This window comes from Furipterus horrens, unplaced genomic scaffold (assembly GCF_987537825.1).
Source record: "Furipterus horrens unplaced genomic scaffold, mFurHor1.1.pri manual_scaffold_3, whole genome shotgun sequence".
Taxonomy (NCBI): domain Eukaryota; kingdom Metazoa; phylum Chordata; class Mammalia; order Chiroptera; family Furipteridae; genus Furipterus; species Furipterus horrens.
In genome coordinates, this window is record NW_028327173.1 from 155,326,523 (window position 1) to 155,348,258 (window position 21,736).

Sequence of the window (21,736 nt, forward strand, 5' to 3'; positions counted from 1 at the left end):
GTTATGTTCAACTTATATAACAGCTGCTGTTTGAATAGAAAGAAGTATGAGAAACTCTTGCTGCAGTTCTCTCATTCAGTTTCTGCCCCTGTCATCAGAAGCCCCTCCTACCAGCTATCGAACTTATCACCTGCCCCTTACCGTTCATACCATGGGTTACTGCTTTTCACAGCACTACCACATCTGACATAGTGCAAGTTTATATGACATTTGTCTGCCATATGAATGAAAACTCCATGCACCAGGGGCTTTGTTTGCTGCCAGATACCCAGGACTAAGATCGATACCTGGCACATCCTAGGCATCCACAAATTTTGCTGAATGAATCTCCAAATTCTTACCACTGAAAGTTATAAAGTTAACTTAAAGGAGGTAATATGTTCCCCCAAAATGTTTGGGCTTTGCACTTATTTAGATTTTGGAGGCACATTCAAAGGATCCATGGGGGTCATAATTAGCTGTGAGCTGGGCTAGGACCTTTCCTACAGCAATTTCTGCTGATGTCAATATTGAATTTTTTTCCCATTAGTGTTCTATCTGGTCTTCAAGATTACATTCTAATAAAATCCAGAAATTCATATAGGGCGCTCCTGTTGCACTTTTCTTTTCTGCTTTAAAGGTACCTCCTTGTTAGTTAGAACTCTCCTGAGGGAGGGCATGTTATTTCTAATGGGAGCTGCCTTTGGACTTGAGGAAAAGAAACATGTTTGTGTGTAACTCTTTCAGGCTCACACACACTCACACACACACACACACACACACACACACACACACACTTCCACCTTTCTCCTTTTACTTAATGTTGTCTCAGATGCTCAGACAGTTTGGGGTTTTATATCTTCAAAATATGTTATGGATTAGTGTATAAATTCATGGGTGACCTGAAATCTAGAAGTAGATTTAAAGTTCCTGTTTGCCCTTGCTTCCCCACCACCACCACCACCCCTGAATTCTGATTTGTCTGGAAAATACTTAAAAGAATTATAAAAATGATCAAAGTTATATGAACTTACATATAAAAAACCCTAAATACAAAAAAGAGCTCTGATTGGTATGGCTTAGTGGGTTGGGTGTCATCCCACAAACCAAAAGGTCACTAATTTGATTCTTGGTCAGGGCACATACTTGAGTTGCAGACCAGGTCCTTGGCTGAGGGCATGCAAGAGGCAACTGATTGATGTTTCTCTTGCACATTGATGTTTCTTTCCCTCTCTTTCCCTCTTCCTTCTTCTCTCTCTAAAAATAAGTAAATAAAATCTTTTTAAAAAGACAAAAATAGAAACTTAGAACTAATAAATGAATTCATCAAAGGAGATAAATCAGTTCAGCAAGGGAGCAGGATTCGAAGTCAACACACAAACATCAGTTGCATTTCTATACACTAACAAAGAACAATCTGAAAAGGAAATTACAAAAACAATTCCATTTACAATAGCATCAGAAAAAATAAAATACCTAGGAATTAACTAAGAAGGTAAAAGACTTGCATAATAAAAACTACAAAATATTTGCTGAAAGAAATTAAAGAAGACATAAAAATAAATGTAAACACATCCCATGTTCATGGATTGAAAGACTAAACATTGCTAAAATGTCATCTTACACAAAGAAATCTATGGATTCAATTCAATCCCTATCAAAATCCCAGTGATGATTTTTGCAGAAATAAAGAAAAATCTTAAAATTTATATGGGCTCTCAATGGACCCTGAATAACCAAAACAATCTTGAGAAAGAAAAACAAAACTAAAAAGTCACACTTTCTGAATTCAAAACTTATTACAAAGTTATAGTAATCAAAACAGTGTGTAACTAAACATAAAGGCAGCCATATAGACCAATGGAATAGAATAGAGAGCCAGAAATAAACTCTCATGTATATGGTCAAATGATTTCTGACAAGGGTGCCAAGACCATTCAATGGGGAAAGAAGTCTTTTCAACAAATGGTGCTGGGAAAACTGAATATCCATGTGCAAAAGAATGAATGAAGCTGGACCCTTACCTAACACAATATACATATACAGAAATTAACTCAAAATGTGTCAAAGAACTAAATTTAAGACCTAAAACAACAAAACTCTTAGAAGAAAACATAGGACAAAATGTCACAACATTGAATTTGACAATGGTTTTTCTAATGTGACCACAAAGACAGAGGCAGCAAAAGAAACATTAGACAAAATGGACCTCATAAAAAATGTTTAATTCTGTGTCTCAAAGATACTATCAACAGAGTAAAAAGGCAACCCACAGAATGGGAGAAAATATGTGCAAATCATTTATCTGATATGGAATTAATATCCAGGATATACAGATAACTCCTAAAACTCACCAACAAAAATATAGCCTGATTCAAAAATAAGCAAAGGACCTGAATAGATATTTTTCTAAAGAAGATAAACAAATAACCAATAAGAACATTAAAAATGTTCAATGTCCCTAATTAATAGAGAAATCACAAACAAAACTCTAATGCTATACCACTTCACACCCATGTGAATGGCTACTACAAAAAAAAATCAAGTGTTGGCAAAGACGTGGAGAAATTGGAACCCTGTGTATTCTTGGTGGGAATGTAAAATGGTACAGTTACTATGGAAAACAATATGGCAGTTCCTCAAAAAACTAAAAATAAAATTACCATATGATCCAGCAATTTCACTTCTGGGTACATGCCCAGAAGAATTTAAAGCAAGGTCTCAAAGAGCTATTTGTACACCAAGTTCACAATAGCTAAAACATGGAAGCAACCCAGGTGTCCATGGATGGATGAATGGATAAATAAAACGTAGTATATACATACAGTGGAATATTATTCAGCCTTAAAAAGGAAGGAAATCCTGCTATATGCTACAGTATGATTGAACCTTAAGGACACTATGTTAAGTTAAATAGCCAATCACCAAAAGACAATTACAGGATGATTCCACTTATATGAAGCACTTAGAGTTGACAAAGTCATAGAAAAGTAGGTTGGTGGTTGCCAAGAGCTGGGGTAGGGAGGTAATGGGAGTTATTGTTTAATGGGTACAGAGTGTCAGTGTTACAAGATAAAAAGAGGGAGGTGGATGGTGGTAATGGTTGCACAAAACTATGAATGTATTAATACCACTAAGTTGTATACCTAACAATGATTAAGATTGTAAATTTTGTTATGTGTTTTTTAACACAATTTAAAAGGAAAATAGGTCATGCTAGGAAACCCAGATATCTGTGGATTTATATGGAGCTTAAAGAAAGATTGTATTAAATGGACTTCTCAAGCAAAAGTGGGTTAAAAATAGTGGAAGGCTCTGGGTCAATGTAATCAGGACCTTCCTCACCCTTAGAGCTGCCTAAAATAGGCCGCCCTTGGAGGGGCTAACCCTACCAGCCCCCAAGCAGTGGCTATCAGGGAGGCAACTGCTGCCTTAGCTGAGCATGTGGACAAAATGACATCCTTCCACAGGGGGCATGGCTCCTCAGGAGAATCTGGGGTATTGCTCCTCCTCCCCCTTCCTAACCATATTCAGTAGCTCCTTTGGTGGAGCAGAGGACTAGGGAGGAATGCTACCAGCCACCCTTTGGGGAGGAGTTCAGATTTGGCTCAAGGGACTTAATGTAGTGCTTAAGACCTAGCACTCTGGAGTCAGCAGGCCTGACTCCTGACTCTACCCTTGGAGCCAGATAGTTAACCTCTCTGAATCTGTTTCCCATCAGCCAACAGGGGAAATAATAGTACCTACCTTACAGGGGGCTGGGAAGGCAAAAGGAGATGAGGTACATAAAGCATGTAGCAAAGTACCTGACACTTAAATTATCAACAGGTGGTAGTAGCCATTATTATCATTTTCAGTGCTTAAGAGTGTATAGGTCAGAGTAGGTGCAACATACATATTCACTGAGTGAATCAAAGAAAATTCTGTCACACATACACAAAGGAAGAAATAGAGAGGGCATTCAAATTAGTTACTCTCATGTACTTTTGAGGAGGGGTTGGATAGCAAAGCTATTGATTGAAGTGATTTTTAGAGTATTATTGTTGAAGAGTCTTTATCTATTTACCCGTCTTTGACGGTTATATTGGGCGCTAGTTTGATTTATTTCCTGCCGTGGGCAGTTGTCTGATCCCATCTTGCTTGTGTCATTGCCTAAAAAAACAACATCATTCGGTGTTCCAGTTACTTATTGGAACAAGAAACATCTAAAGCTGAGTGTTTCTCTTCTCCAGTTAGGGGTCTAAATGAGGCTTTTCCTGCCTGCTGAGAGTGTGATGAGGCTGGGAGGAGAAAGAGGAGAGCAAGGGAACCAGACAAGAGTTCCAGGGGCCACACATTGAAGGCATGATATTGGGAAGGGGAAATAAGATAGACCAGACCTCTGGAACAGCCGAATAAACCCAGCTCCTCTCCTAGTGTTATCTGCCATCCTCTCAAATTAGGTAACCTCTGTGGTCCTTTTCCAGCCCAACATTTCTGTGTCTGTATCACCTCCATTCTGACAGAAAACCGAATAGACAGGTATGTAACAGCACAGAGTGGAGAGTGACCAGTTTGATCTGCAGGGGCCAGGACAGGGACAGGCCAGAGGAAAGAGGGAAAGAGCAGAATCAGGGAAGGTTTACCACAGAAGGTGAGTTTGGAAGGGTGCAGAGAAGTTTTCCAGCCATGCAGGGAAGGCAGGGCTTCCGGTTAGCGGGAATGCATGTGTGGAGCAGTAGAATAAAACAGCTGTCATATTGGCCACTGCAAGCAATGTGTCAGAAGGTGAGACTGATTGGGACAGGCGACAAGGACTTTCCTTTGATGAGAGTTAAATGTGAATGTCGCAAAGCACCACCAAAGGGCCTCTCATGGAAGATGGTGTTTTTAGAGGGTCCTTTGGTTGCAGTCGGAAGATACACTGGAGGGAGAAAGACCTCTTCTGTAAAGCAGAGAAGTTGAGCCTCACCCTTTTACTACTGTAGTGGATGCTCTCTTATACCCTCCAGGAGCCAGGCTGAGGTCTAGCATATTCATTATTAAGAACATAGACTCAGGAATATTTTCTGAGGTGGTGAATACCTTCTGCCCTTTCACCTCTTGGGAGTTTCCTCAAAACCAAGAGGACAAGAAAAATACACACAAGCTCCATTGTCTTAGAAAATGAGAGACATTGCAACAGGGAATGACACAGTACGGAGCTGAATATGAAGGTCACTGACATTGCAGGACTGAGGGAGGTGAGACTTAAGTGGCAGGTGCCGACAGGAAGGAAATTGGAGACATCAAACACAACTGAAGATGGGATGAGGTATCAGGCTTGAAAACAGGGAGATTTTTGAAAGGGAAAGTCTGTGCAGGAAACAACCAGACCTGCTGCCCTCCTCTCCCACCCTTAAAGGAGTTAGGAAGTTTATTCTCTGATGAAAACCTAGAGAAGCTTTGAACTCAAGGACCCCCAAGAGTAGAGCAGGAAAGGGATGAGGCACCGAAACAGAGACTGAGAGTATTCACTTACTGACCAGGGAAATCCCAGCTCGCTTTCCCTTACAGTTTTCAGACCTCCAGTAGGCAGTTTATGTTTGCAGGCAGGAGATGGAGGAAGGTAATTCTTAGGAAGAACTCAACTTTCCCAGAAGAGAAATTGGATTTTGGCTCACTGTCCAGTGCAGGCCACCTAACAATAGACCCTCCCCACCACACAAAACTACTCAGTTTCGTTGCCTTGTTTCCAAATATTAACAGACATCAAGGACCAGCAGACACCTGAAGAAAGCCTCCAGTGGGAAAGATCGTTTAAAGAAAAAAAGCAGCATCATTTCAAACAGCCAAAAAAACCCTTACCAAAACCTATAATTAATATCCTCAGAGATATTAGAGAAAATGTTATATCCATAAAACAAGAATAGGATGCTACCAAAGAAAAGAGTAAGACCTCCTGAAAAATAAAAATATGATTTAAAAAGTTTTTAATTCATAGAAAGTTCGAAAGATAAAGTTAAGAAATCTTACAGAAAGTTGGAGAAAAGATAAAATGATGGGCATGAGGAGAGATAAGAAAATTAGAATATCAATCCAAAATATACAATATCTAATTAACAGGAAATTGGGGGCTGGGGTTCAGAAAAAACGTAGAGGAGGAAATTATCAAAGAAATAATACAAAAAATCTTCTGAGGACCCTGCCTGGTGTAACTCAATGGCTTGAGCACCACACTGTGAACCAAAGGGTCGCCAATTCGATTCCCAGTCAGGGCACATAACTTGGTTGCGGGCCAGGTTCCCAGTTGGGGGCACTCGAGAGGCAACCACACAGTGGTGTTTCTCTCCCTCTCTTCCTCCCTCCTCCTTTCTCTAAATAAATAAATAAATAATTTAAAAGAAAACAAACAAAAAAACCTTCTGAGGACTAAGGGACAGATTGGAAAGGCCAATAGAGTACCCAATAAAAACTATGCCATGATAAAATTTAAGTCTACCACGAAAAGAGAAAGAAAAGATTCTGTAAGAATAACACTTGACTTGCCAGCAACACTGCAAGTTGGAAGCGAAAGGAGTGGTGCCTTCAAAACACTAAGTAAAAATTGTTGCCTAGCTAGAATTCTATATCCAATCAAAATCATTGATCAAGTGTACAATAAGAATAATTTCAGACATTCAAAGTCTCAAAATAATTTAACTCCCATACACCTTCCTTCGGGAAGTTACTAGAGAACATATTCCACCCACACAGGAGAGTGAAAAGAGAGAAGTAAAGACACAGGATCCAGGAAGTAGCGGCAAAGGGAACCCCCAGCCTGGGGAACAGCTAGCTGTCTGGAGTCAGAGGCTGAAAGGAGCATAATGGAAATTACTGATTTCACCATAAGGACAATTTTACTTAGAGGCTGTCAGATGGTGAGAAAAGACCTACAAAGAGAAAGTAAGAAAACAAAGCAAGGGGGCAAGGAGGCCATTAATTCCAGGAAAGACAAAAATTTATTCAAGAATTTGATCATAGTATATTACTTGGCTCATCAATGGTATACTCTGAGCAAAGTGATATGAGCACTGAATTTGATTTAACCAAAAATGATGATATTGGGAAAATGGAAGAAAGCTTGAATCTCATCTAGCACAATAGTAAATCAATAGGTAATATTTAAATTTGATTAATCAAAAGATAGTAGTGTAACCATTTAATTTAGAAATAAGAGGATAAGAAACAGCTACAAGAGTTAAAAGTGTCTGCCTCTGGGTGGCAAGTAGGGGCAAAGGATGAAGACAGAGATGTAGAATGAACAGCTTTCTTCATTTAAAGCCTTTCAGTACTCTGATTCTTAAACTATGTGTGTGTCACAAAGGTTTGGATTTGAATCTTGGAGCAACCATGTTGCTACCTGTGTGACTTTGACAAATTATTTTAATCCTCTCAGGCTTTGTTTTCCTCAATAGTAATATAAAGGGAATGCTTTAGTACCATTCACATTTTTTAAAAATTTTATTGAATTTATTGGGGTGACATAAGACAGTACAGGTCAAATGTTTGACACAGAGTAAAGCCCGCGATGAAAGTTTTTTGCTTAATCTAATTACCTGGTGCCCTGTTTTCCTCTCTGGATACCCTGACCCCTCACCCTTCATCAGTCATGAAGTCTCAGCGTGGATTTAAGTCCCCCCAGGTGTGTTTGCATGTTGCAGCTTATCTCTACTGTGGAATAGAAGGTTTGATACTTATTTAAAAAACTGAGCCAGGTGACCCTTGACCAAAAGTATAGTTAGTTCTTTTAGGAGGGGTTTTGGTGATGTGAAAACACCATCTCTCCTCTGGGAAAGGAAACTCAAGTCACAGTCAATACTCTCAGCCACTGGTGAGCGAAAGCTTATGAGAACCAGCCACCTCAGAAGGCTCCAGGATCTCGCAGTTTGTGGCCACAAACATTTCCAGCCTACCGCCTTAATCCCTTCTGCTGATGTAATAAGATCCCTCAGTTTATCATGAAAACTGAGCTGTGGTATTGTGACCCAGCTACCTGCCGCCCACAGGTGACAGCTACACCTGTGAGGCTGGCCCACTTCCCACACACCCAGGGCACCTGCAGGCTCCTGCAACCTCCCTGCCTTTGTTTTGTTGAACAGGGAAGTCGAGGGTTTCCTGGTGAAGGTTATTTCTTCTTTCACTGCAGGAATTGCGCCATATGCAAGGCCCAGGCCCAGGTACTGTGGATGATAGAGAAATATACTTGGCCTCAAAGGCATTTTCCATCTAATGGGGGAGATAGATGGTCAGCACCCATTAGACTAGGAAATGAACTAATAGGGTGACTGTGGGCTGCATATGGAATACGCAAGGTCTTGAGTTTACATGTGGGAATGCTACTTTGGAGCTTCTCACACAGACCTGGGAACAGGTAAGCCCCAGGTCAGTTAGTTACTTTTAAGAAGAAGTAAGTATTCTTCAAATATTTGTCATGTTTTATTCCTGGAGTGGCAGTGACAGCAGTGGTGTGGGGTGAGGGTGCTGTCTGAAAAGATGACAGTTCTTACCAAGAACAGTGAGTTATGGACAAAGTGACCATACAATTCATTATCCAAACAGAGACACTTGAGAGTAAAAGGAATATAATAAGTATATCAGGACAATAAGCATAAGCCAGGACAGGCCATGACAAACCAGACGTCTGGTCTCCCTACTTAGAGCTACTTAGTAATTATAAAAGGGAGTAGAGCCAGGGACCTATGGACCTAGAGTTCATGCAGGTTCAGAAGGCTTTTCAGGTAACTCACAACATTCCTGCATTAGATTGTAAATGCCTTTGAGGCCAAATATACTTCTATTCTCATCCACAGAACCTGTCATGGTTCACTGTACATTTCTTCCTCAGTAAGGTTGCTCAGGGAGCCAGTTTTTACCAGTGACCAGTATCTGTCCACCTCTCTGGTTAGGACTGCTGAAAGAACTTCACCACCTGAGTTTTGACCAAGAAGCTACTTAAAAATTAAACATATGTATGCTGCTCCCCTGGTCCCTTGACTCCTCCTGCATGGAAACCAATTCAAGGTTTGTTTTGCTCTGGATTATAACTGCGTTATCAAACTGCCTTGCCTTATGGGAGAACTGCCAACCTCTCTTTGAACAGTTCTCTTCAAAGAGGAACTCTTTATTCCTAAATCACAGCACAGTGGTTTCACAGAGCAGGAAAGAATACATACTCATATTGCTCTTTTAAGCAAAAGGTCGTTCAATCAAAAAAATCTAAACTTGTTGCTTGAAGAGAGTCCTAGTTACCTAGCACTTTTACCCCATTCCATTCAATTTTCTGTTAAATATCATGGAGTTACAAAACTTGCAAGTTAAAATTATACTTATTTATTTACCTGCCTCTCCCACCAGGCTGTGATCTCCTTGGGTATATCAATTGCCTTATTAACTTAAAAGATCATGAAAATGACCATAGGTTCAGACATATTTGCAGGGAGGGGCCTCATAAATGATGATATGGTTGAATGGAACGCAACCCAGTCTTAACCCCACCTCTCCTGTTGACACAACCTTGGCTTAAGTTTTCACACTCAAAACAGTTTTTTCTTTGTGATTTTTATTTATAGCAAAGTATACTCTTTGCAGGCCACCTGAAGCAGCTGGGAGCTGGTTTCCTCCCATTCTTCCCCTTCGCATCCCAGTGGGACAGTTTAGTTGCCTTAGTCTTGCAGCCTCTGGGTCTATCTGTTAAATGAGGAGATGATCAAGATGTTTCTCTCCAGTCCCTCAGGCCCAAACATTATCGCTCTGGAAAATTATTCTATCTTTCTCTTTGGACTGTGTTCCCAGTTTTCTTCTTCCTTGTCAAATGAAAATCGTTGCTTCAGATTGTTTCAGTCTGACAGATCTTTGTCACGTGGCTCCTCCTTTTTGGCAATTTACTGAGATTCACCAGTTCCATCAACAAAACAATGTATACATTGTTCTAGTGTCAGATTGGATATGGAGTAAATGTTGGCATCAACATTTAATTCTGTCAAATTGTCTCACCTTGCCTCTTAAAAATCAAAGTGGGAAAATCAGAGGGCTACCTGTTGGCCCATACTGTGTGTATTGGGGGGGAAAGAGTTTCGTGTATGGGTGACAAAAAAAGGTGTGCAGTGATGTGGATTCATAACCAACATAAATATGTAGAAACATAAGGGCAATTATTACTATGTAAGTACAGTCTCCGGATATGTTTTCATTTGGTCTCCTCCTCCTCCAACAGAAACCAAACGATCGTGATCACAAAGTGAGAACAGCAATAGGAAACGGCCTGCGAGGAGATGTGTGGAGAGAATTCATCAAGAGATTTGGGGACATTCACATTTTTGAGTTCTATGCTTCCACTGAAGGCAATATCGGCTTTGCGAATTATACGAGAAAAATTGGTGCTGTTGGAAGAGTAAACTATCTACATAAAGTAAGTACATTGAAAAATGAGATTGTATATTGCCAATTTTCAGAATACAGAGATTTCTTAAAAGCTGTGTCATCATGATGTTATTATCAGAATTTCATGAAGCATCAGAGTTGTGGTCCATCCATATCACCTAGAGAGTTTTTGCTCAGCCTCTATAACAAGGACCTCAATAAGATAGGTTGCTCTAATTTTAAAATCTCAATCTCTGTGAATAACAACCCATTATGCTTTTGCCATCTGCAAGTCAGGTAAAGTATTCATGATGTCGTTTATGCTTGTATGTGATAAAACATCTGACGGTTACCAGTTTCATGAGTTTACCATATTCTGTGAAATGGTAAAATGTGCTCTTTTTTTTTTTTTCAAATTATAAGAGAAAAATTATTTAGAAAGTTACAAAGGTAGTAGAAATGGCACAGCTGGGCTGTGTAGGCTCAGGAAACAAGCCACAGAGGCAGAAGAAGGGCCCTTGGAGCTTAGGAGAGAGAAAGGCAAAGATAATGCTCCTGAGGGGAAGAGGGGGAGTAGAAAGGCATCAGTGTGCTCCAAGAGGGACAGTGCTTGGTGGCGCCTTCGTCTTGAGGGTTTTAAAGGCTGGGGGTCTAGGGGAAGTCTTAGGGGGGAATTTCAATAGAATATCCATCAGCTTTATGCTGATATGCCAAAATGAGTTTTATTCCACTTCCATCCTTGGATATGGTTGGCACTAACTGGGTTTCTGTTATCTGTCTCCCTGAGTAAGGTGATTTAAGCTATTTACCCTCTGACTGAGTGAAGTGTAAACCATTTACTCCTAAGTGTCCTTGATTAGGGAAGTTAGGATTTTGCTATTTACTAGATGGCTGTAAACTGCTTGGCTGTTTAACTATCTCAGTTTCCCTGTTCCACTTGTCTTGGCTTACTAGACTGTCTCATTCCCCACTCAGAGACTTCCATTCCTGAAATCTTTTAGGGATAATGAGAGGACGGTAGGTCTTCAGTAACTTCTTGCTCACAAGGGATGTGGTTCCTCCCTATATAGGGTATGGAAGTCTCTCCCTGCCTAATCTAAGCGAGACAAGGGAATGGCATCCCAGACTGGAACAGAGAGGCTGTTAGCTAATTCTTTCGAACTAGGGATGGGTGGAAATCCCTGAAGCAGCGGCATCTTGATAAGGAATTGTTGTATCCTGAAGCAAAGTTCATTGATTGCTCCATATTTCATTGACTTAATTATGTAGTCCTGAATGTCAGTTCAGTCAAATTGTTGAGTCTCATTTCAGGAGGTTTTGATGCAGATGGGCTCCTCCCAAAGTATAAGTACGCAATTCATTACTTAAAAAGAGGTATGCCTTTGAAAACAGAAGGAAAAAGACAAAGGTTAATGATCAGAGCAAATTACAAACCAGTTTCTGAGTGTGTACAGCTTTCAGTTGAGAAGATTGATAGCTTGCAGACCCCCTCGGGCACAAAGGTTGAATTGCTTGTCGACCTTCTAGAATCACATAGGTCATGTATTCCAGTTCCTAGAATAACAGCTTTCCACATACATTAATCACTTAAGCCTATCAACTCTAACTACAGCTAAAATCTTTAACTCTTGAATTTCCCTGTCATATTGTATTGTGTGTCCACCACCCCAAGTCATGTCTCTATCACTATTTATCCACCCCTATTTCCTTCGGATAATGACCATACTGTTATCTGCCTATGAGGGCTCTTTTTTTAATCCCTTCACATTTTTTTACCCAACCTCTGTATCTCCTCCTCTCTGACAGCTATGAGTTTGTTTCTATTTTGTTTGTAAGGATATTTTGTTTATTAGGTTCCACATATAAGTGGACTGGCTTATTTCACTTAGCATAATGTTCTTCGGGTCCATCCATGCTGTCACAAAAGTAAGATGTCCTTTTTTTTTATGGCTGAGTAGTATCCCATTGTGTAAATGTACCACAGCTCTTTTATCCACTCATTACTGATGGGTACTTAGGCTGCTTCCAAACTTTGGCTATTGTAAATATCACTACAATGAGCATAGGTGTGTATATATTCTTTTGAATCAGTGTTTCGGGTTTCTTCAGCTATATTTCCAGAAATGGAACTGCTAGGTCATAAGGCAGTTCCAATGCAATTTTTTGAGGTAACTTCATACCATACTGTTTTTCACAGTGCCTGCACAAATCTGCAATCCAACCAAAAATGCATGAAGGTTCCCTTTTTTCCCACATCCTCACAAAACTCTTTGTTTATTGATTTATTCATGATAGCCATTCTGACAGGTGAGGTGATATCTCATTGTGGTTTTAATTTTCATTTCTCTGATGATTATTGATGTTGAGCATCTTTTTATATGTCTATTGGTCATCTGTATATCCTCTTTGGAGAAGTGTCTATTTGGGTCCTGTACTTTTTTAAATTGGATTGTTGTATAAGTTTTGGTGTTGTATAAGTTCTTTGTAAATTTTGGATATTACCCCTTAGCAGATGTGTCATTGGTGAATGTTATCTTATTCAGTGGGTAGTGTTTTCATTTTGTTGAGGGTTTCCTTTGCTGTGCAAAACTTTTTTAGTTTGATGTAGTTCCATTTGTTTCCCTTGCCTAAGGCAATTTATCAGAAAAAAATTTTTATCAGGAAAAAATATTCCTACAAGAAATGTCTGAGACTACCTATGTTTTCTTCTGGGATTTTTATGGTTCCAAGTCTAACATTTACGTCTTTAATCCATGTTAAGGGTGTGAAGCTGGTCTAGTTTCATTTTTTTGTATGTATCTGTCTACTATTCCCAATACCATTTATTGAATAGACTATCTTCACCACAGTGTATGTTCTTACCTCCTTTGTCAAATACTAATAGACCATAAAGATGTGGGTTTATTTCTGGGCTCTCTATTCTGCTCCATTGTCTATGTGTCTGTTTTTATGCCAGTACTATGCTGTTTTGATTACTTGTAGTGTATTTTGATATCAGGTAGCATGATCCTCCAAAATTGTGTTCCTTTCTCAAGATTGCTGTGGCTATTCAGTGTACTTTGTGCTTTCATATAAATTTTTGAAATATTGTTCTAGTTCTGTGAAATACACCATTGATATCTTGATAAGAATTGTATTGAATCTATAGATTGCTATGATTAGTATGGACATTTTAATGATGTTAATTCTTCCTATCCATGAAAACAGTATATGCTTTCACTTATTTGTATATTTTTTAATTTCTTTCCTAAGTGTCTCATAATTTTCTGAGCATAGGTCTTTTTTAACCTCGGTTAAGTTTATTCCTAGGTATTTTATTATGCAATTGTAAATGGGATTGTTTTCTTGGTTTCCCTTTTGAAAGTAAATTATTGTTGTATAGAAATGCAACTCATTTCTGGATATTTATTTTATATTCTGCTGCTTTAAGGAATTCATTTATCAGTTCTAGTAGCTTCTGAGTGGAATCTTTAGGGTTATCTTTTTACAGTACTATCTCATCTACAAATAAAGACAGTTTTACTTCTTCATTTCCAATTTGGGTGCCTTTTATTTCTTCTTTCACGTGATTGCTGTGGCTAGAACTTCCAATATTATGTTTAATGAAAGTGGTGAAAGTGAAAATCCCTGTCTAGTTTCTGATCTTAAGGAAAATACTTAAATTTTGGCCCTTGAGTCTGATGTTGGTTGTGGGTTTGTCATATATAGCCTATATTATATAAAGGTATTTTCCTTCTTTTCCCACTTTGCTGAGAGTTTTTGTCATAAATGGATGCTAGATTTGATCAAATGCTGTTTCTGCATCTATTCATATGATCATTGGATTTTTACCCTTCATTTGGTTTATTTGGTGAATCACATTTATTGATTTGTGGATATTGTACCAACCTTGCATCCCCAGAATAAGTCCCACCTGGTCATGGTGTATGATCTTTTTAAGGTATTGTTGGGTCCAGTTTGCTAATATTTTGTTGAGGATTTTAGCATCTATGGTCATCAGAGATATTGGCCTATAATTTTCTTTTTTTTTTTTTTGTAGTGTCTTTATCTGGTTTTGGAATTAGGATAATGCTGGCCTGGTAAAATGAGCTGGGAGTCTTCCCTCCTTTGAAGTCTTGGAATAGTTTGAGAAAGTTAGGTGTTAGCTCTTATTTGAATGTTTGGTAAAATTCTCTTGTGAAGCCATCTAGTTTGGGACTTTTGTTTGTTGGGAGGGGTTCTTTTTTACATTTTTTAATTTAATCTTTATTTTATTTTTTTTCCATTACCATTTAGTCCCCATAAACCTCTGTTCCCCCAGAAATCACCATACCATTGCCCATACAGAGTATTTTTGTTGTTGTTTTTTGTTTGTTTGTTTTTTAATTACTGCTTTAATTTTACTATTTGTAATCTGTCTACTAAGATTCTCTGGTTCTTCCTAATTTAGTTTTGGAAAATGTTAAGTTTCAAGAAATTTATCCATTTTGATGATATTATTCAATTTGTTGGCATATTGTTGTTTATAATATTTTCTTACACCCCCTTGTGTTTCTGTGCTATCAGTTGGTACTTCTCCTCTTTTGTTTCTGATTTTATTTATTTGGGTCCTCTCTCTTTTTTCGAATGAACTGTTTAAAGGTTTGTCAATCTTATTTAACTTTTCAAAGAACCAGCTCTTGGCTTCATTGACATTGTATTGCTTTCTTAGACTTTACCTTGTTTATTTCTGCTCTGATCTTTATTAGTTCCTTTCTTCTACTCCCTTTAAGCTTTGTTGTTCCTTTCCAAGCTTCTTTAGGTGTAAAGTTAGATTGCTGAACTGCAATTTTCTTGTTTGTTGAAGTATGCTTGTAATGCTGTGAATTTTCCTCTTAGGACTGCTTTTGCTGTGTCCAAAAAATATTGGGCTGATTTGTACTCATTTTCATTTGTTTCAAGGTATCTTTTGATTTATTCCTTGATCTTGTTGTTAAACTTATTCATTGTTTAGTAACATGTTATTTGGCCATCATGTCTTTGTGTGTTCTTCTGGTTTTTTTCTTGTGATCGATTTCTAGTTTTATACCATTATGGTCAGAGAAGATGCTTGTTATGATTTCAATATTGAGCCTTGTTTTGTATCCTAACATGTGATCTTATCCTAGAATATATCCCATGTGCACTTGAAAGGAATGTATATTCTGCTGCTACTTTGAGGTGAAATGCTCTGAAGATACTAATTAAATCCATCTGATCAAGTGTGTAATTTAAGGCCACTGTTGCCTTGCTGTTTCTCTTTCTGCAAGATCTATTCATTGAAGCCAATGGGATGTTAAAATCTACTGCAACTGAATTACTGTCAATCTCTCCCATTATGTCCAACTAGATTTGCTTTGTATATTTAGATACTCCTATGTTGGGTGTGTAAATGCTTCCAAGGTTATATCCTCTTGTTGGATTGTTCCTTTTAACATTATGCAGTGTTCTTCTTTGTCTCTTACTATAGCCTTTTTTAAATGTCATTTTTGTCAGATATAAGTATTGCTACTCCAGCTTTTTTTCCTGTCCATTCACATGAAATATTTTATTTCATCCTTTTACTTTTAGTCGTTGTGTATCTTTTCTTCTGATGTGGGTCTCTTGTAGACAGCATACATAAGAGTTTTGTCTTCTTATCCATTCAGCTATTCTGTGCCTTTTGATTGGAGCATTTAAGCTATTTATATTTAAAGTGATTATTTATGGGTATGTATTTATTGCCATTTTATTCTTTGTGTTTCTCTTTTCTTCTTTTTCTACTCTCCTCCTTCTTCTACTTCTCTAAGAAGACCCTTTAACCTTCTTGTAATACTGGTTTGGTGGTAACAAACTCCATTAGCTTTCCTTGTCTGGAAAACTCTTTGTTTCACCTTCAAATATAAATGATAGCTTTGCTGGGTAAAATAGTCTTTGTTGTAGGTTCTTGCTTCTCTTCATTTTGAATATTTCATGCCAATCCCTTCTAGCCTGAAGGGTTTCTTTTGAAAAATCAGCTGATAGTCTAATGGGAGCTCCCTTGTAGGTAACTAACTGTCTTTCTCTTTCTGCTTTAAAATTCTCTTTTTGTCTTTAACCATTGCCATTTTAATTTTGATGTGTGGGCATCTTTAGGTTCATCTGCTCAAGAGCTCTCTGAGCTTCCTGGACATGTGCATTCTTTTTCCTTCACCAAATTAGAAAAAATTTTCAGCCATTATTTCTTCAAATAGGTTCTTGATCCTCTGTTCTTTTCTTTCTTTTTCTGGTACCCCTAGGATGATGATGTTGTTGCACTTTATATTGTCCCAAGGGTCCCTTAAACCATTTTCATTTTTTATTCTTTTTAAAAATTTTTAAATTATATTTTAATGTTTATGCTATTACAGTTGTCCCAATTTCCCTTTCCCCCAACTCCCACTCCCTTAGGCATCCCCCATACCATTGTACATGTCCATGGGTCATGCATATATGTTCTTTAGCTACTCTATTTCCTATGCTGTACTTTACATCCCCATGACTATTCTGTAACTACCTATTTGTACTTCTGGATCCCTTCACCTTTTTTACCCATTCCTTAACCCCCATCCTGTCTGGCAACCATCAAAACATTCTCAGTATCTGTGTTTTTGTTTTTGTTTTTTATCCTCACCTGAGGATATGTTTTATTGATTTGAGATAGAGAAAAAGAGATATGAGAGAAAAACCAATCGGTTGCCTCCCATATGCAACCCAACTCCTAACCGGGATGGAACCTGCAACCTCAATATGTGCCCTGACAAGGGATCAAACCCACAACCTTTTGGTTCATGAGACTACATTCCAATAAACTGAGCCACTCAGCCAGGGCAAGTCTTTTCTTTTTCACTGTTGTTTTGTTTTGTTTTTTTTTAACTCCTCACTTGAGGATATGTTCTATTGATTTGAGAGAGAGAGAAAGGGAGAAATAGGAAGTAAGAGAGAGAAAAAAACATCAGTGTGAGAGAGAAACATTGATCAGTTGCCTCCCATTCATTTCACCCTAACAGAGGATCAAACCTGCAACCTAGTTATGTGCCCTGACCAGGAATTGAACCAACGCTCCAACCAACTGAGTGACCCAGCCGGGGCGATTCTTTTTTCTTTTTTTGCTCTTCTGATTGGGTGTTTTCCTCTACTTTGTCTTCCAAATCACTATTTCATTTAAACTACTGTTTATTCTTTCTAGTATATTGTTCATTTCAGATATTGTAATCTTTACTTCTGACTGGCTCTTTGTTATGGTTTCTATGTCCTTTTTTATGTTTGCTGTCTCTTTGTTTAAGTTCTCATTGATTTCATCCATCCTTCCCCTAAGTTCCTTGATCATTTTTATAACCATTGTTTTGAACTCTATATCTGGTAAATTGCTTCCCTCCATTCCGCTCAACTGGAGATTTCTCATGTTCTTTCATTTGGGGCATGTTTATTTGTTTCCCCATTTTGGAAGCCTCCTTTGTTTGTTTCTATGTGTTAGGTAGATCTGCTGTTACTCCCAGTGTTGGTAGGATAGCCTTAGGTAGTAGGTGTTTTGTGGGGCCCCATGGCACAGTCTCCTTTATCACCTGTGCTGGGTGCTCCAAGAATGTTCCTTGTGTGGATTATGTGGCCTTCCTGTTGTAACTGAGACTTGATTGCTATTGGATCACTTGAGTGTGTGGTTTATCCTCAGGCTGACTGATTGTAATGATCAACCCAAGCACAGTGTGTGTGCTGACCACTTAGAGTGGAATTTGCCTCAGCAGGGTCTGGTGCCTGCTGAGATCTCTCTTTGGATATGTTACTTGTGAAGCTATTTGGAACCTGCTATCATGTTGTCTGAAGCTGGCCACTGGGTGTGCTGGTTCTGGGGCCTCTTGGGAGGGACTCTGGTGCACTTCAATGTCAGATGCTGCCTGTGACTGGCCCTGGGCAACCTATTTGTAGCTACAAAGTGACCTACAGCTTGTGGCTGCCTCTGCTGGGTGCATGCTGGGAGAATTAAGCTGTGCACCAAGGCTTGCTTTTACCAGCACTGGACCCAGTGGCAGGTCAGCAAAAATTCCTCAGAACCCTGAGGTCCACACCCACCTGTCTCCATCTGCCAGCTGCCTGTTAGGATGAGTCACTGAAAGAGCTTCTGTGGTACTAGAGGTGTATGCAGTAGGTTCTCAGTGAGTCGCCAGGTAGGGATGAGATATGTTCCCCAGATCTATATGGGTTCAATCTTGGTGCCAGTGTTCAGTCTGAGGCCACCCATGGATTCTCACACACCTTTGTGTTAGGGTGAGTGTGAAGGAGTCATCAGGATGAGACCAGCAGTTTATCAGGCCTAAACAGACCAAACCTTGAAGGGAAGGCTCTGTACAAGTCAGGCATGTGAGAGAAAAATTCCCCCTGTTCTAGAGCTGTACAACTCAGTCTTTCCCAGATTCTGTCAGGAGCCTGATCTCAGCAGGAAGGGTCCACTGGGAACTGAGAAGGGGGGTAAGTGCCAGTCAGGCTTGGGGTAATTTGAGTGGTGTGGTCCCAGCCTCAGAGCCACACAACTCAAACATTTCCAGATTCTGCCCGGACCTCAGCAGGGTGGAGCCACCAAGGGACAAGAGGGTGGGCCACCAGGAGTTTCAAGAGTGGAGCTAATGGATCTATAGTGAGGAGAGGTGCCAGTCAGGATTGCAGAAAAGTGGGTGAAATGGCCTCCACCCCTAAGACACACAAGTCAGCAACTGACACCACTTTGAGTCTGCCCAGACATCTAAACCTTGGCCCAGGCTGCTGACTCCTTAGCAGGGAAATAGCCCCACAGGTTGGGTTGACAGGGAGACCAGAAGGTAAGGCAGTTGCTTTCCTTCAGGCTGATGTCACATGGAGGAACATGCTCCACACAAGAAAGATGGTGCAGTAGAGTGACTCAGCACAGGGTGTCCCAGTGGTTGACCCCTCAGCTCTCTTCCCAGAGCCATAAACCCCAGCCTCTTCTCATACGACTATAGCCTTCTCTGCTCTCCCTCCACCAGGGCCCAGGGTACATGGCTACAAAAGAGATTTTGTGTGTTGGCCCTTTAACAAACTGCCAGAGTTTATAACAGACTTCTGTGTCTCCCTGGTGGACAGAAACTTTGTTACTTTTCACAGCCAGATGTCATGTGGGTACCTCTTGCAGGCTCTTGTGCTCTGGACTGGGGAGCCCACCTTGGGCTTGAGATCCCATGCTCATCAGAGGGAACCCCCACTCCACAGCTGAGATATCCCTCTGGAACCTCAGCCACTGCCATTGAAGTGGAGCCAGCCTTTTTTGGGTCTCCACGATTCATACCAGTTTCAATGTGACCTCTTCTGTAAATCCTTGATTATAAGACTTCTCGTTGGCTAGTCTTCAGCTGGTTATTCAGGTTGATTGCTCTATATTTTAGTTGTACTTCCAGTTTGGTCCTGGGAGGAGGTGGGTGTAGCTTCCACCTACTCCATCACCATCTTAGTCCGTCCATCCTCATTTTTATTAATAAGCCAAATTAGGAACAATTTATTTACTGCATTAAATACAGCTGCATTTTGGCCTGATTATTTGCATAGTAATGGGTCATAGGTTTTCTTAGGTCTTCTTTGCTGGAATCTCATAATGAATCTCCAGGTTGAACTTTTAGCCTCTCAGGGCAAAGAAGCCAAGCCATATAGTTGCCATCAGGCTTTGCCTGCAATATCTATAGATTTGAGGGAATTACTCAAGTTCTTGAGGTCCCCAAAAATGTCTTGAGGTCCTTTCTTTGCCATCTCCCAGGAAAGAAACCTTTGTTTCTTACCTGGGAAGACTGCCATGAATCATTTGCATAAGCGAGGCACCAAGCTGTTTCTCTAAGGAGCTTTTATCAGCTTCCAAAGTCAATCTTAAGTCCTTAAAGCTTTCTGGTGACAACCAGAGTCTAAGCATGTCTCTCTCAATCATGACATTTTCTAGAGACAGCACAAGATATTTTTCCATTTACACTTGACAGCTTTCAAGGAGACTGGAGAATGTCCTAATTACCCATCAAGAAGCCTTATTGAGACTCTCAGTGAAAGTTTTAAGGGCTGGGAATGAGCAGTGGAAACAAAGAAAATCTCAGCCCCAATTCAAGAAGTTACATATGTAACATCTCAAAGAGTTGTTTAAATGAAAGAAAGAGAAACTCAGTGACAGAAGATAAGATATGACATGACAAGATTGAAGTTGTCAAAATAGGTGTAATAAGTGCTTCAGATAGAGGACTGGGATTTATAGTATGAGTCACAATAGTATGATCCAGGAGCATGATTAATACACCTTGAACCAGGTCAAGGAAGTTGGGTCCCTAATAGAGAGAGAAATACAAAAAGAAAGTGTGCTCGTCTTGTTTGTGAAATGTGGTATTTCTTTTTCATTATGTTGTGGGTTACAACTACCTGAGGAACTTTTTACATATACAGGTGCCCTAAGCTTTGGATGCAGGTGTCTTGAGGTAGGGCCCAGGCATGTTTTTTGTTTTTGTTTTTTGTTAGTTTGTTTTGAAAGCTTTGCAGCCAGGGTTAAGAAGGATTACCTTGCGAACACTGTGTTCACGTAATAACTGCTTTGCAGTTGACATATAACATTATATTACTTTCAAGGGTACAAGATGATTCAATATTAATATATATTGCAAAATGATCACCACAATAAGTTGGTCTAGTTAACATCCATCACCTCACATAGTTACAGTATTTTCTTGTGATAAGAACTTTTAAAATCTCTCTTAGCAACTTTAAAATATTCAATATGCTATTATTAACTATTGTCCTCATACCCAGGACTCATTTATTTTATAAGTGAAAGTTTCTACTTTTGAACCATTATTACCCATTTTTACCCACTCTTCAACCACCAGTCTGTTCTCTGGCAACCACCAATCTGTTCTCTAAATATATGAGTTCTTTTTTTTTTTTTAGATTCCACAGATAAGTGAGATCATGTGGTATTTATCTTTCTGTAGCTGACTTATTTCACTTAGCATTGTGCCTTCAAAGTCTATCCATGTTGTCACATATGGCAAGATTTCCTTTTTATGGGTGAATAATATTTTTTAAGCATATTTTAAAATCTTTATTATCATTGATAATAGTGAACATTCCCTGGGGAATTTTAGCAAAAATATATCAATAAAAATTTTAATGAACATGAACATGTGCCTTGCTTATGCTAGGCACTGTGGGCAATTTCAAAAAACAAATCAATCAAAGTAGTATTTAACATATTGGTTACAAATGAGGGACATTAAAAAATATACAGTGTTTCTTGGAAGAAGGAAGAAGGTGGCAATCATCTACATGCCACAACCTGAAAGATAATACTTTCGCTGTTAGCAGCTTTAGCTGCTCTTTGTTTTCCTTTTTTAAGAAAAATTACTCTTTCTTTTTTTTTTTCAAAAAT

The 21,736-nt window shown here is 39.2% G+C and overlaps 1 protein-coding gene across 1 annotated transcript in view; it reads left to right on the plus strand.

Annotated features, from left to right (window-relative positions):
- SLC27A2 (solute carrier family 27 member 2) overlaps window positions 1-21,736 on the plus strand; it is a 54,926-nt gene that overhangs the window by 21,109 nt on the left and 12,081 nt on the right. The window contains exon 5 of the mRNA XM_090270586.1: window positions 10,193-10,387. Within this exon, the coding sequence (XP_090126712.1) occupies window positions 10,193-10,387 (195 nt within the window). The remainder of the gene's footprint in view (window positions 1-10,192; window positions 10,388-21,736) is intronic.